Source organism: Cydia splendana, chromosome 12 (assembly GCF_910591565.1).
Source record: "Cydia splendana chromosome 12, ilCydSple1.2, whole genome shotgun sequence".
Taxonomy (NCBI): Eukaryota; Metazoa; Arthropoda; class Insecta; order Lepidoptera; family Tortricidae; genus Cydia; species Cydia splendana.
The window spans coordinates 237,888-251,871 of NC_085971.1; the positions used below are offsets into that span (position 1 = coordinate 237,888).

The 13,984-nt window shown below is 38.4% G+C and overlaps 1 protein-coding gene across 3 annotated transcripts in view; it reads right to left on the bottom strand.

Moving 5' to 3' along the window:
• The window catches only part of LOC134795318 (protein N-terminal asparagine amidohydrolase), a 97,436-nt gene that overhangs the window by 4,049 nt on the left and 79,403 nt on the right, over positions 1–13,984 (bottom strand). For 2 of the 3 annotated variants that reach the window (XM_063767136.1, XM_063767137.1), the window contains 6 exons: positions 6,607–6,800; positions 5,775–5,840; positions 5,144–5,326; positions 3,555–3,712; positions 1,772–1,831; positions 510–671 (listed from right to left, as the gene is read on the bottom strand). In XM_063767136.1, coding sequence (XP_063623206.1) covers positions 510–671; positions 1,772–1,831; positions 3,555–3,712; positions 5,144–5,326; positions 5,775–5,840; positions 6,607–6,793 — 816 coding nt within the window. In that variant the 5' untranslated portion in view covers positions 6,794–6,800. Of the gene's footprint in view, positions 1–509; positions 672–1,771; positions 1,832–3,554; positions 3,713–5,143; positions 5,327–5,774; positions 5,841–6,606; positions 6,801–8,911; positions 9,140–13,984 lie in introns of those variants that run through there. The other variant, XM_063767135.1, reaches the window with a different exon arrangement.

Sequence of the window (13,984 nt, forward strand, 5' to 3'; positions counted from 1 at the left end):
CGAAATCGCAGAAGGTTTTAATACCGAACATTAGGATTAAGTTTCATAGGTACTTGATAGTAAGATTTAAGTTGACTGCCGTTGGCGTCATCATTACGAACGAAACCGGTTAACATTTGATATGACAATATTAAAGGTAGTGTTGATATGACAAAATTTCTTGCTGTGTTAAAGCTATTTACTAAAGGGGCTATATAATGAACAGTCCGCCGGACGGTATCGGCCTGTCAGTTGTTCGGAACTGTCAAAATGTTGTTCTAACTGACAGGCCGATACCGTCCGGCGGACTGTTAATCAGTGGGCCCCTTAAAGCCTGTGTTTCATACGTAAGAAGAAAACAATATACATACAAGATACAAGGCAGGCGTTAAATATTGATGTACGAATTCTTTCATTCCTGTACAGGTCTGATGATGATGCACGAGTGATGCTGAAGTCTGTTCTCTCATGATTGGTCGAGCAGTTCAGTTTACGTAACAACTAGTTGAATTGAATATGAATAAACCCACGTGATGTACGAAGTGTGGAGGCTCCACAGCCGGAGTAGTGCTCAAGTGTTGCAGAATGAAGTCGTCCGACTGCTCGAGCCACAAGTCCACGCCGCGGAGCGGGTCGTAGTTGAACGGCCCGATGCGGAGCATGCCCACTGCGTTGTCGTATATGTCCAACACCTACAAAATATAACGTAAAGTTCATAATAATAAAATAACTTTACTATTGCTTACACACGACCTTGTCCACCGGCACACCGGGTGGACAGACGACCTTGTTAAAGACGCCGGAGGACGCTGGATGCGGGATGCGGGTAGCTTTCAACCGGTACGAATGGAGGTCCAAGGGGGAGGCCTATGTTCAGCAGTGGACGTCTTATGGCTGAGATGATGATGATGATGATGACTATTGCTTATAAGACTAAATATTAATAAGTTTCATTTGTGATACCTAGCTTTTAACACCGAATTTTCTTTGATTATTCTAATCAATGAGGTTGTGTTTCAACGTCATCTCAATATTACGTTGTCACCGGTCCTTCATAAATGAAGTAAATCGAGCCTAATCGGACGTTACAACCTCTTGATTCAGCTTCTAGATCTGATACGGCATTAATAAAAACACGGTATAAATAATAATCTGTTAACACAAGGATGATAACATTGATAGCCACAAGACTAGTGCTAGTGCTAGTGGCTGAGCATTTGCTGGAGTCAGGACCAAACCACTGGATTGAGCTGCATAACCCTAAAATCCTTTCCACGGATCGCCATTTCTACAGTTAGAAAAGTGCGGGAAGCCCTCAGATTTAATATCAAAAAATATTGCAATTTTAATCGGGACGAGGGTTTTAAGATCTCATCCACATGGAATCCAGTCATTAGTAAATGTAAGCGGAAACGAATATTGACAGTCGATAAATCGAATATCGTTAGAGTTGTGTGTCGACAGAGTAACATCCCTAGTGCGCAAAACGTTCAAACTGATAAACAAGACCAAGTGCGGGTAGTTCGAAAAACTCGCGCGGCTAGAAGATGTTGATGTCAACTTGAGCCAGTCTTCTCCGAGACCACGGGGACAACGCCGTCCTCGAAACGTCGGAGGTAAATTTAAAAACTTAAATACGCGATTAAGTCCCGAGTGCAGTTTGATAATGTTTAATAATCGTGAAAGTTTAAATCATTAGCACTATAGTGCTAATAGTCAGAATCAGAACAGACCACAAAACAGTAAATAGTTTCTGTATAAGCATTAGGATGAAACTAGTTTAAAAAGTTACCTGAGCGGAATGTGGGCCTCCGGTGATAGTCCTGGCTCCTCGTAGCGGCTGCTCTGGTCCCTGCAAAACCACAAGTCACAACCAAATAAAAAATAAAAACATCGATTAACCAGAGGGGTTCCCCAAATCTGAATCTATTGTCGCTTCAGAATGTCGTATCAGCTTAGAGGCCTCTAAGACAGAGACCTCATGAGATTAAACGGTCATGTTCATGTGTACTATTCATCTGTAACGTTGTCCTCTATCTTGCTCGACCAGATCTTTCCCCCTACGTCTGTATTTTTCTACTCGTTAAGTATGTTACTGTATAGGGTTGCAAATAGAAAAAAAAACAAATGTTCTTTTTTTTCAAATTTATGAAAAAAAACCTGGCACCATGGTTTTTTTCTAAATTAGGTTTTTTTTCAGATGAACAAAAATATGCCACAATAACGGTTTTTCATGATTTATTTATATAAGTAACTTAAAACTAAGTAATTTTTGGGGAATCCCTGAATTCCCCGATGCGGCGACGAGAGGCGTTGGTGTTGCCAACAGTAAATTGCGATAACTACCAGTACAGATTTCATTTATGTTGTTATTAATCAAAGTTGTTAAATTGGGTACGTATTGCAATGTCTAAAATTAAAAAAACGAACGTTAAATAACCTACGTTCAAAATACCTAAAATCTAAATACCTCATGATTTTAAATACCTAAGCAAGTAACACCTACCTACCAATTACCTAAGCTTAAAATACCTATTGGACTAAATATCTAATGTTTGAAATACCAAAAGATATGTCACCTAATTTTGATACACCAACATTTGAAATACCCTATGGTCAAAATACCTAAAATGATTCATTTGCTAGCTATTTGTACGAAGTAGTAGGGTAGGTTCCGCGAGCGTAAAAGAGGGTAGATTGAACAAAGTTGAATTATTTTCTGTTAGTTGTTAGTCACCCACTAGATTGCACAACGATGAGATATTCATTGATACGTAAAAATTAAAAAAAAAATTAAAAGAAAGCCTAAATTAACCAAAATCCGAATCAAAGGTAGATTCGAATCGGAGCACCCCACTATCCACGTGGTCTTGTCTGTCCTACCCCTAGAGTGTATGTCAAAAGCCGGAGGCGCGGAGGGGAAGCAGCCCTCGCCCGCCGTAGCAAAGCGCAGAGCACAATGGGAGCCGGAGCGGCTGAGGCTTCGCACTTTCGCAGCCTTCGCAGCTCCGGCTTGCTGGTCGCCTGCGGCCTTCGGCGACCATTAGACATTTTTAGCTTTTGGTATTTAATCATTACGTATTTAGATTTTAGTGATTTTGGACGTAGGTAAATTTACATTAGTGTTTTTAATTTTAGACATTATAATATGCACCCTTTTAAACTTTAGATATTTTGAATTGAAGTCAAAACACCATAAGGTACTCGTATTTAGATTTTAGGTATTTTGAACGTAGGTTATTTAACGTTAGTTTTTTTAATTTTAGACATTGCAATACGTACCCGTTAAATTAAATTGGTTTAATGGTTAACATAAAGTCTAAAACAAGTAAAACAACCGTATAAGTATTAACTGCCTTGCAAATTTTGAGTTTTCATACTTTTGAAAAAAAACGTACTCCAGAAAAAAAACGGTTTTTTTTCATGTTTTTTTTTCAAGTCAGAAAAAAAACCGTTTTTTTACAACCCTATTACTGTACCTCTACCAAGTCACCTCGTAAGGAAAGGTGTCGAGTTCACATGCAAGGTCGATCTCCTCTGCCAAAGTGACAATAACTTCGAGTTGGATATCTCACCTTGTCGGGGAAGGTGGCGGGGAAGAGGTCTCCCTGGCGGATGTCGACGCCGACGCCGGTCACCAGCGGCGCGGGCGCGCCGCCGCCGAGCGCCGTGTTGAGCTCGCAGCAGCACGCGAGGGTGAGGTCGATCTCCACGGACTGACGGTGGAATGATACTGGAATGTGATTGGTTGGTTGTGAGTTTCTGCTGTTTAGTGCAAAACACATTGTTAACATTACAACATGTAAAAAATAATTTGGGGAATTAGATTGGAATAATAACATGTGATGGTTTCTCTTTAGCAAATTGAAATTATCTTTAATTAAGCGTAAGCGTCATTCTAAACCTGTGATTAAAACATAGTTCCGTCAAAGTGAAGGCTGGACACCCAAAGGATTAATTTTCTAATTCTAGTAAAAAGGGGTACAAGTCTCGTAGTCTCTGCCTTAAAAAATACCTGATGCATTCCTACTGCAAGGTTCCCATACCTAAATGTAAATGTTTTCCATTCTAAGTAAGGCAAAAGATCAGGCAAAAACTCGTCTTCACATAGACCCCGCTTCTTTTTCGATAGTGAAAGTCATTTACTAAATTGGTACAGTAGACTTATGGTTGCCTTATACGTAATCGACAAACAAGTTTAGTGTAGTCTTCTATGTAAGGTATTATTAACTTTAATGAATTAATAAATTGCTTTGAGCATCAGCGCTCCTTCGTTTTAGGAGTGTTCTAATGATTTACGGTGCCTTATAAGGATGCCGGCGAGTGTTATAATACATGTATAGAGGAACTGCGATGTTACTTATTAACAAGATTTACGTTAGTTTCTGCCAATTTACCGAAAATCAGCAAATAGGAACATCGTATAATATCTTCGTTTTAAGGATAGCGCAAAGCGAGACATGTTGTCCTTCCGGATCGTTCCCACCAACTGGGAAAGGAAGGCTGAAGATCGCGACCACTGGAGGAAAACCCTGGGAGAAGGGGTAGTTGCACACGATGAAGCGTGGTTTAGTCTTCTTCACACTAGGCGAGAACCGAGACACCAGCGCGCAGCTCTCCCACCTTCGTCACCGGGCACGGCATTCTCCTGCCAGCTATGCGGTCGCGGCTGCAGCTCTCGCATTGGACTTAATAGTCATTTGCGGAAGTGCCGCACTCTTATGGACGCTGTTTAAACCATCATCTTATTGATGTTACAGGCCAATGATGATGATGATAATATCTGTGTGATCTTGGGCCACAATTCACTCGACAAGCAAGAGATATGAACTTTTTAGTCTCATGTCAGCTGGTTGGTTTCCGAGTTACAATTAAACATTTAGTTCTTCAATTTTCGCAATGACATTTAGTTTGTCATGCTGCCAACACCAACGCAAATGTTTCCGTGCGTGGGCGGTCGCCGTTTCCAACCATCGGCTAACCAAACTAATCGTTATTTAATTTATTTTTGTCAGCAACGGAATTAGTTACGCCGAATATGAGCTTGTAGTAGGTACCTATCCATAATAGCTGGTTTATGTAATATGGCTTTGTGTTCGATTTAAAAAGAAAGTTGCCTGTGTTTATGATCCCTAGAGACCATCTATCGACACGAGGAACTTACACATGATATTCGCGAATAGCTCATCGGAGTATCTGTGTGGGTCGGTGAAGCCCCCGACCAGTTGTAGCTCGAGTCTGCCCTCAGGGTAGCCGACAGCTAACTGTTGGACCCTGGCGACCATAGCTGCTGCGGCCTCTGCCGTGCCGGAGCCGTCGAGGTGCGCTAAGGCGACTGCTCCTGATCCTGTGGATAAAAAAAAAACTATTTTCAGTATATTCTAGTCAACAAAACGAGAATTTTAATAACAAAACTTCCGTGAGCGTTTTTTGACTTAAAATACGTGAGTGACCCGTTCTCAATATATTTAAAACGAGAATTGTCATTGTTGCAGATGTAAACTGTCACCATACTGCCATTCATAATTTTAAAAGGTATAAAATTGGATATGTCTGACCGCAGTTATAGTCACAAAAGATGTTTTTTGTAAACTGGTATGTATATAATGTGCAAAGAATTTCCTGTTTTGTGAATACTAGTACTATTTTAAAAATTATATTCAATGGCTATTTTAAAAAGTGGAATTGTTTTAGGAAAGGCAGATACAAAAAAAAAATTATGCTTCTCTTGATAAAATCAAGATATTGCGAAAGCAAAAAAATTGTTAACAATAAATAAACAACTTTTTGCTTACCTGAATGCCTCACAACAACTATAATACATGATGTGGCGTCATCTGAACCGATGATGTTTACATTCTCTGAAAACAAATAAAAACAATAAATTGTCTTCGATCCATAAATTAAAGAGAAACACATGAGTGCAATAACATTGTTGTAAGATAAGTATATATTAACGACGGACCGTGCGTGTTATCTTATGAATGTTTTCGTGGTGAAGTATGCGTGATCAGAAAATACTTTAGGTATTGTATATTTCCGCAGTAGTATTATTATGTGATTTATCAATTCACGACAAATAAGGTAAATTACGCTTTAAAGATCTGGTTTTGAAACTGAAATCCTAATGTTCAATTCAAAGTTCCGTTGCGATACTTGCGATAATTAGATATCTGGCTTCCTAATCCCAAGTTCTTATACATACCTACTAGGTTATAACGAAAATTACTGTCTGCTGATTCGACCTTCCTGCTTAGAAAGGTAGACGGAATCAGCTAGTAGCTTACAGCAGCCAGGATGTAACGAGAGGCAAGTTAATATACCTAGGTTATCTACTGTACCTATCTAGAACCTATATATAAGTTTATATTTCTTCGGCGTGACCCAGCCCGGTGAATGGAAATCGTAGAAGGAGATTATTAATAGTAAATATTATTGTTATATTAATGTTAATTAAGATAGTTATATAAAATGACATTCAAACACAATGTGTATTGTTAGTGAATAAAATAAATGAAATGAAATAGTGACATCCCGTTTCTCGCTGCTATAAAGCTGCACCAGCAATGTAGTAATAATAAGGTTGCTGTAGTCACAATTCGAATGTGAGCTTAAGTCAGCACTTACTATCGTGTGGCACCACGGCCGCAAGTTCCCGCTGCGCCACGTACAGGAGGCCGGGTGATCCTACCACGCGCGGGGCCGCCGCGAGCAGCTGCGCGGCCGCGTCCCGGTAGCCGGGGTGCGCGCTCAGCAGGGCGCGGACCGACGTGGGGCACTCGTCCGCCAGCACCCCGTTCAGCACCACCACCATGCTGACACTGGAAAGATAAAACGTGGTAAGTATAGGTATTGGCAACATATTTGAAACTAAGCACAAAAATAAGCCATGCAATGATAACGGGATCTTTCGTACCTATAGCAAGTTTAGCCAGCCTAGCCTGCAAAGTAGTACTGAAGAGTTACTAGTATTTAGCGTAGGTAAATATCATGAACTTACATCTCATTCACTTCACCCATATGCTCATTCACTACCTTTTTATGCAATAAGTAGCTGTCTAGGTACAAACATCATTGTTATGATTTAAGTACTTCAACTCTCCTATCGAATCTAATACTAACATCCACACGTTTGCCTTTTCCTTAAATCTGTATCAAATCGTGTGTGGGACTGGTGTGCGATATCTCAGGTAGAGCTAACTTTTCTGCCGACGCATAATCGCGGTTGGCGCGTTAAACGCTAATAGTTATTTACGATACAAGTGCGGAAAAGAGGAAGTTGCGAATTACCTATTCGCACGTGTATCGTACAACGTTTTACAGTACATATGGCCCTTTAAACTTTTGACATCGCACGAAAAGTGCTATTTTACGCACTAGTACGGGAAAATAGGACCATTTGTACTGTAAACGTTTTTTTCTAAACGATATGCTATCCACATATTTAATACGACATCAAGTCAAAATCTGTCAAAATAAATCTAAATCCCCATGTTAACACAGAAAGCTGGTATTATGTAGGTGTACGAGTATATCGTAGACAATGACAGCGCCGTCGAGTGACGCTCAGTTCAGTAGGCAGGTAATGTATGCAGGGCGGCGGCGGCGGGGTCGCGCGGGTGACGCGGCTACCACACTCATTTACATCGCCCACACACGATTATTTGAGTTTTAACTGAATTTTTTGTGAGAATTTGTAAGCCCAATGAGGTTAAACGCGAAAAACTAAGCTTAAATGGCGCTGCAATCGTTTAAGGACTCTTAGTTCACGGTAAAGGGGTTGACCGGTCGAAGTTTTTTACAGGCGGCGATGGCGGCAGCATTAGGTTTTTAATACCCTCGTACGAAAAGTGACAAATTCTTCTTTAAGCCAAATCCCATAGAACAAAACTAGAGACAGGTAAAACCCTATGCTGGTGACATCTATAAAAAAACTTTAACAGTTGCCAGCCCCATTACAATTCCTCAAAATTTGTTTGTTATAGGTAGTTGTTGGGCTAATTTGTTTAATAATATTTAATAATCATAGACTACCGACTTTTATTGGGTTCCGTTGGAACCATTATATTAGAGTCCGTCTAAGCAGACTGCACCGAATTTGATATAACAAAATGTGATAGTGTAATATTATCAAATAAATTTGACGAGATCAGAGCAATTTAATCATCTTATAGCTAATACTCGTCATCATCGTTGATCATAAGCGTCGGCAGCAATATGTATTTACTGAACACAGCACAAATTCACACAAAATATCATAAGTGTATATAGGAAATAATAAAAAAATAGACCAAACAATAAAAATAAATAAATAAATATTATACGGACATTCTTACACAAATTGCATGACTACTTAAGTCCCACGGTAAGCTCAAGAAGGCAAATAAAACTAATCATAGATAAAGTCAACTACTTGACTGTAAGTTTAAGTTGGTACTTAAAAGACCGTAGACTGTTCTTTACCCTTTTAATACCCATTCCAAGCATATGTATACATATTAGGACTAGGTATAGTCCCCACTCGAGATGCGGATTGGCGACTACATACACCTCAGAATTCCTTAACGGATAACTATATGCAGCTCTCCTCACAATGTTTTACGTCACCAAAAAGCAACAGATATCGAATATTCCGGGCTCTTAACTTGTTAGATCAAAGTAGAGAATCATTCGGAAAAGCATGAAGTTTTGCATGCATGCATCTTATGTAGGTAAAGGTATTAAATTTCTGGATGGGACTATATTTTTATCGGAAAAGATCCGGGCTAGAATGATTCTTTGTACTTTCATTCTGAGAAACGTATTGGCACGAGCCTGGGATCGAACCACGACTACCAACCCTGTACTAGATTTTCCTTCCATAACGATACACCTCGTAAGACCCCAAAAAATACTTAGATGTTAGACGTTAGATGAATGAAAAATAACCTACCTCTTCACACAAACCAACACACAAATACACAAACTTTTAACATTCATGGCAACCATTATTATCACTTTTAACTACAATCTTATTTATTAATAACTTGACACCGAAACTACAGATAATGCAACACTTAATTACGCGATAAAGAAATTAGTAAACTATAGTAATTATTATTGAATTGATACGAGTTATATAGTCCCAAGTCCACTTTGTATGTAAACATGAGTGTTGTGAGGGATTTTACGCAAATACGTGTTTAGCGGTCACCCGCTAGTGATGCGTGTTACTTATATTCTACTACATGGAGTACTGACACTGATCAAATAAGTGATTTGAGGTGATTTCGACAAATATCAGTGGGTAAATAAAATTTAAATGACTTTTATTCGTTGCCGGTTAGATTAGATTAGATTTTTATATTTCATGATAAAAGTTTGCTTCAATGTCAAAATTATGTTTCTCTTCTCATCATGATCGACTGATCGTCAAACATTTCATAATAAAAAATTCAATTAAAAAATATTTAAAACGAATATTTTTAACGTCTTCAGCTTCCTTCATGACGAACAGTGATTCTCTAACTAGTCTAACTAACAGCTGTCTATATGATTCCTATTCTTAATAACGAGAGAAAGGTGACGGTTATAAGCGCCGAATATTATGTAATAAATAACAAAGTTTAAAAAACTTTAACTACATTTCCAAGTAATAAAATATGACAAGACAAGTTGCAGGAAGACAGTTCCTAAAGTCAATCAAATTTGAAATTTATACATTGACAGAAAGTTGTCATTCTAACGACACAAAAAAAGATGAAAAATAGAAGGTTTGAAATTACCCCAAACCACCTAAAAACCCATAAATAGTTATAGTAAAGCCACAAAGTAAATAACCATAAACGATTCCGTTTGTACGTATGTGGATTGTTTAATGATCATAAATTACGAATCGTCCACTATTCATAGCTCAATATTGATCGTAATAAAATGTACTGCCCGTACAAATCCATTGACGTCTTTGCTAAACAATTACTGACAAACTAGGTACCTAATTATCAATAATTGTGAAACCTTAGATTTATAGGACAATTAATCTCGTAAATAAATATCATTTTATTGTTTTAGATCTGGCAATTTGAGAAGAAACAATGGAAATAATTATATAAATAAATAAACCAAACAATAATAGTCCCAACTCGGGGTTTGCCAACGAGTTATGGAGCGTAGCATATTAGGTGTCAAATTAGTGGATCGAGTCCGAAACACCACGTTGCGCTCCAAAACTCAAATCGTCGATGTAGCTCGGAAGGCGGCCAAGCTAAAATGGGACTGGGCTGGTCACGTCTGCCGAATGCCGAATGAGTTGTCGGGCAAAATCGCTACAGAGTGGGAGCCCGAAAACAAATCGGGGAGTTGGCAGACCCCGCTCCTCACTCTGCGGCCCTGACCACCGGCAGCTTGGCCCCTGCCCCGCTACCGACGGCACCCTATGTTAGGTTTTTATAATGTGTTTATAAATTTTTGTTATGTTTTGTAAGTGTTTTTATATTTTACTTTTATACTCTACATTGTAAAATCCTAACCTAAGACCCTAATTGAATAAAGGAAATAATAAATATTATAGGACAAACGCCAGCTTCAAGCGAGTGAGTTGAAACTATTACTGTACGCAAAACGCACTCCAATCGGTTCATCACTTTCATCAGTTGGGTTGGGGAGCCATTTAACAACACCGCTCTTCTTCCGTCAGGGATAAAAACTGCGGAGATAGAAATAACTACATTTTCATGGTTTGTACCCCATTCTCTAATGGAATTGCGATGTCTCCTGACACAAGTAACTTTTCACCTAATGATTGATTTCACTTGATGGAATTCCAGAATTTTGTGTTAAACCAAATGAGTCAAAATAAAAAAAATAGTCAAGACGATGTGTATGTACGAGTATAGTATCATCCCTATCAGGATGTTTATTAGCCAAGGTAACACGATAAGCGACAATGCCTAAGTAGTTTATGACTCATATTAACTACTTATCGATTTTCGCGAATACATAGCTCACCTATTAATAAACAAATTTTATGTTCTTGTTCTGTGCAATAACGTGTTTTACTGCTTTGCCTCTATCGTAGGTATACCGTTTAACTCAAGCAATTGTGGTCAGCTACGGAGTGGTTGTCTGAAGACGTGGCTTCATGAAACGAATCTTGTGTTGTTTGTTCTAATTTGTGTTTGAAGCTCCTTGTTTATGGTTTATGGGGCGAAACATCTTCCATCTGGGAAATCACTCCGCAACTTTATTACCAATCACCTCACATTAGTAGTAGATCTAAGTAATACCACTTTTAAAAAAATTCCACCATTGGTGAACTTTATGTTTTGGCAATACGATGTAAACTGTCAGTTAACAGTAGTGTGGACGATGGTAAGTACTTACATGTCTAGTTCGTTGCTTACATGAGATTACTGTGTGATATTAGTGCTGCTGCTGCTGATATATCACTAGACGCTTTAATGACAGAGTAGATTAAGTTTTTATCGTAACGACAGGTCAATTGCCATAAACATGTAAAGTGTGTTTAAGTAGATTGCTCAAGTGCACCTGATTCGTGTTTGTCGAATGATTGTTGAGTTTTCGTCTCCCAAACAGGTCACGGGGGTAACAATGATGAAAACGTTGGCTTTAGAACCACTGTTCTCTAGGACTTAATGTAAGTAAGTGCCTAAATAACTAATAATTTACTTGATTATTATATTTATTTGTAAACATCATAATTGTATAAAGGAGGTATCTAACATTCTTCTTGGCATCAGCGATTAACAATACTTATTCTAAAATTATTATTTTATTGGCACGTTATAGAGACGTACCCATACCTAAAGTTTGCATGTTACAAGTTTTAATAAATTGCGGTATATGCGGTACCTAATCGTTTACATATTTATCGATGATAAATTACCACTTTAATTACTATTCGAGCGCAAAAAATGTTGTTAGACCTCACAAGTAGCAAGAAATGATGGATTCCATTGCGGTATCAATAGGTTTGATGTTTAATTTGCATTTGGAGATATGGAGAATATATTAAATACTTGTTTTAGTGGAATACTTTCACATTGCGATGAGTAAAGTACCGACGCTTATAAATTTAATAGATACCTAGTACTTATAGGTATTACTTAATATTCGCTATGGGTTTTGCGATGATAAACTCTTGATTGTATGCTCAAATGTAAAGTAGATATGCTCAGGTTGGTGGTTTGTGGTTATACATAACTAAAACGTTATTCAATTTGTTAAGACGAAAGGGGACGACCGCTCCTCCATGCAAACGTAGTCCTCATTTTCCTCTTTGGATATCAACATTAAAGAAAATATCTTTACGCTATTTGACGTATATTAACCATTAACCATTTAATATATGTACATCAATTGTATGTTATTTTTAATATGTCTTTTTGTACAATAAAGAGTTTACTACTACTACTACTACTACATCAAATAGCGTAAAGATATTTTACGATTTTACAAAATCAGACGAAGGGCCGAATGCCCCTTCGTCTGATTTAGTTCGATCTTTTAATTTTTACAAGAGTTAGGATGTTTGATGTTTTATAAAGTATAGAATTTGTTTTACGCTCCTAACTCAAAAAAATGCAAAACAAAGAAACGAAGAGGCATAGCTATGGTTAATATACAGGGTGTCTGGCTGCAGATTTATAATTTCAATATTAAATAAAAATCGTATTATTGTGTATATATATTTATTAATTACATCCGCAGTTTAAGGTATGATGCGGATTTTATTTTTTAAAAATAATGTTATCCAAATGTTTTCCATCGAGTTGTCGACATTGATCGAAGCGAAGCCTCGTGTTTCTCGCCACACTCTGAAGCAAATTTGGTCGAATGTTGCGGATTTCATTACCAATGTTTTCTTTTAGGGCCTCAACAGTACGCGGATTGTTGTTATAAACTCTTTCTTTGAGATAGCCCCATAAGAAAAAATCCATCGGGGTCAAATCAGGCGACCGCGGTGGCCATGGGATGTCCCCAAACCGACTGATTAGTTTTCCAGGGAAAGCTTGCCGTAATAAATCCATTGAAGCTCTAGCCGTATGTGGGGTTGCCCCATCCTGTTGGAACCACGTGTGCGATGAGAACGATGGATGTGCTCGCAGATTCGGTAAGAAGTAATCCGTAATCATTCTTGCATAATTTTCGCTATTGACATTTGTCGCTTGTCCCCGGGCATTTTCAAAGAAAAATGGTCCGATAATCCCATGCGTTGACAAAGCACACCACACAGTTACTCTGGGGCAATGCAGCGGTTTTTGATGTTTCATTCGTGGATTGTGTGTTCTTGGAGACCAGTAACGACAGTTTTGTTTATTAACATGACCGTTTAAGTGAAAATGAGCCTCGTCACTCCAAAAAATCGAATTTACGGTACGAAATCTTTGCAACATTATTTCGCTAAACTGTTTGCGTAACACAAAGTCATTTTCCTTCAATTCCTGGACGATTTGAATTTTAAAGGCATGAAACTTTAAGTCTTTTTTCAAAATTTCATGGACAGTTGCTCTAACAAGTCCTAATGAGGCTGCCCTTTTGCGTATCGAAAGTCGGGGATTTTCACGTAAACTTCTTTCAACGAGTTCAATGTTTGCGGGGGTCCTTGAAGTCCGGGTATGCCCTGGGCGAGGTCTGTTCATAGCGGAACCAGTTGCACGGAACTTCTTAACCCAAGAACGAATTAAATTGACGCTTGGTCCATCACTCATTCGTCGAATATTGAAGTGTGCACAAAACTGTCGACGAGCGACAACGTAAGAATCGCCACCTTTAAAGAACGACTCGATAACGAACGCACGATGCACTTCTGACCATCGGGGCATTGTGGCTAACAAATCCGCACAGTCGGTGGTTCGAATGACGTAACTGACATTTGGCACTGTTTTTTACTTTTTTTTTTAATTTAATTTAAAAAAATAAATTTCCAGCCAGACACCCTGTACAATAAATTGTATAAAAATGTTTCCCATAATATCAATATCCAGGAAAGAAAACTCGGACTACC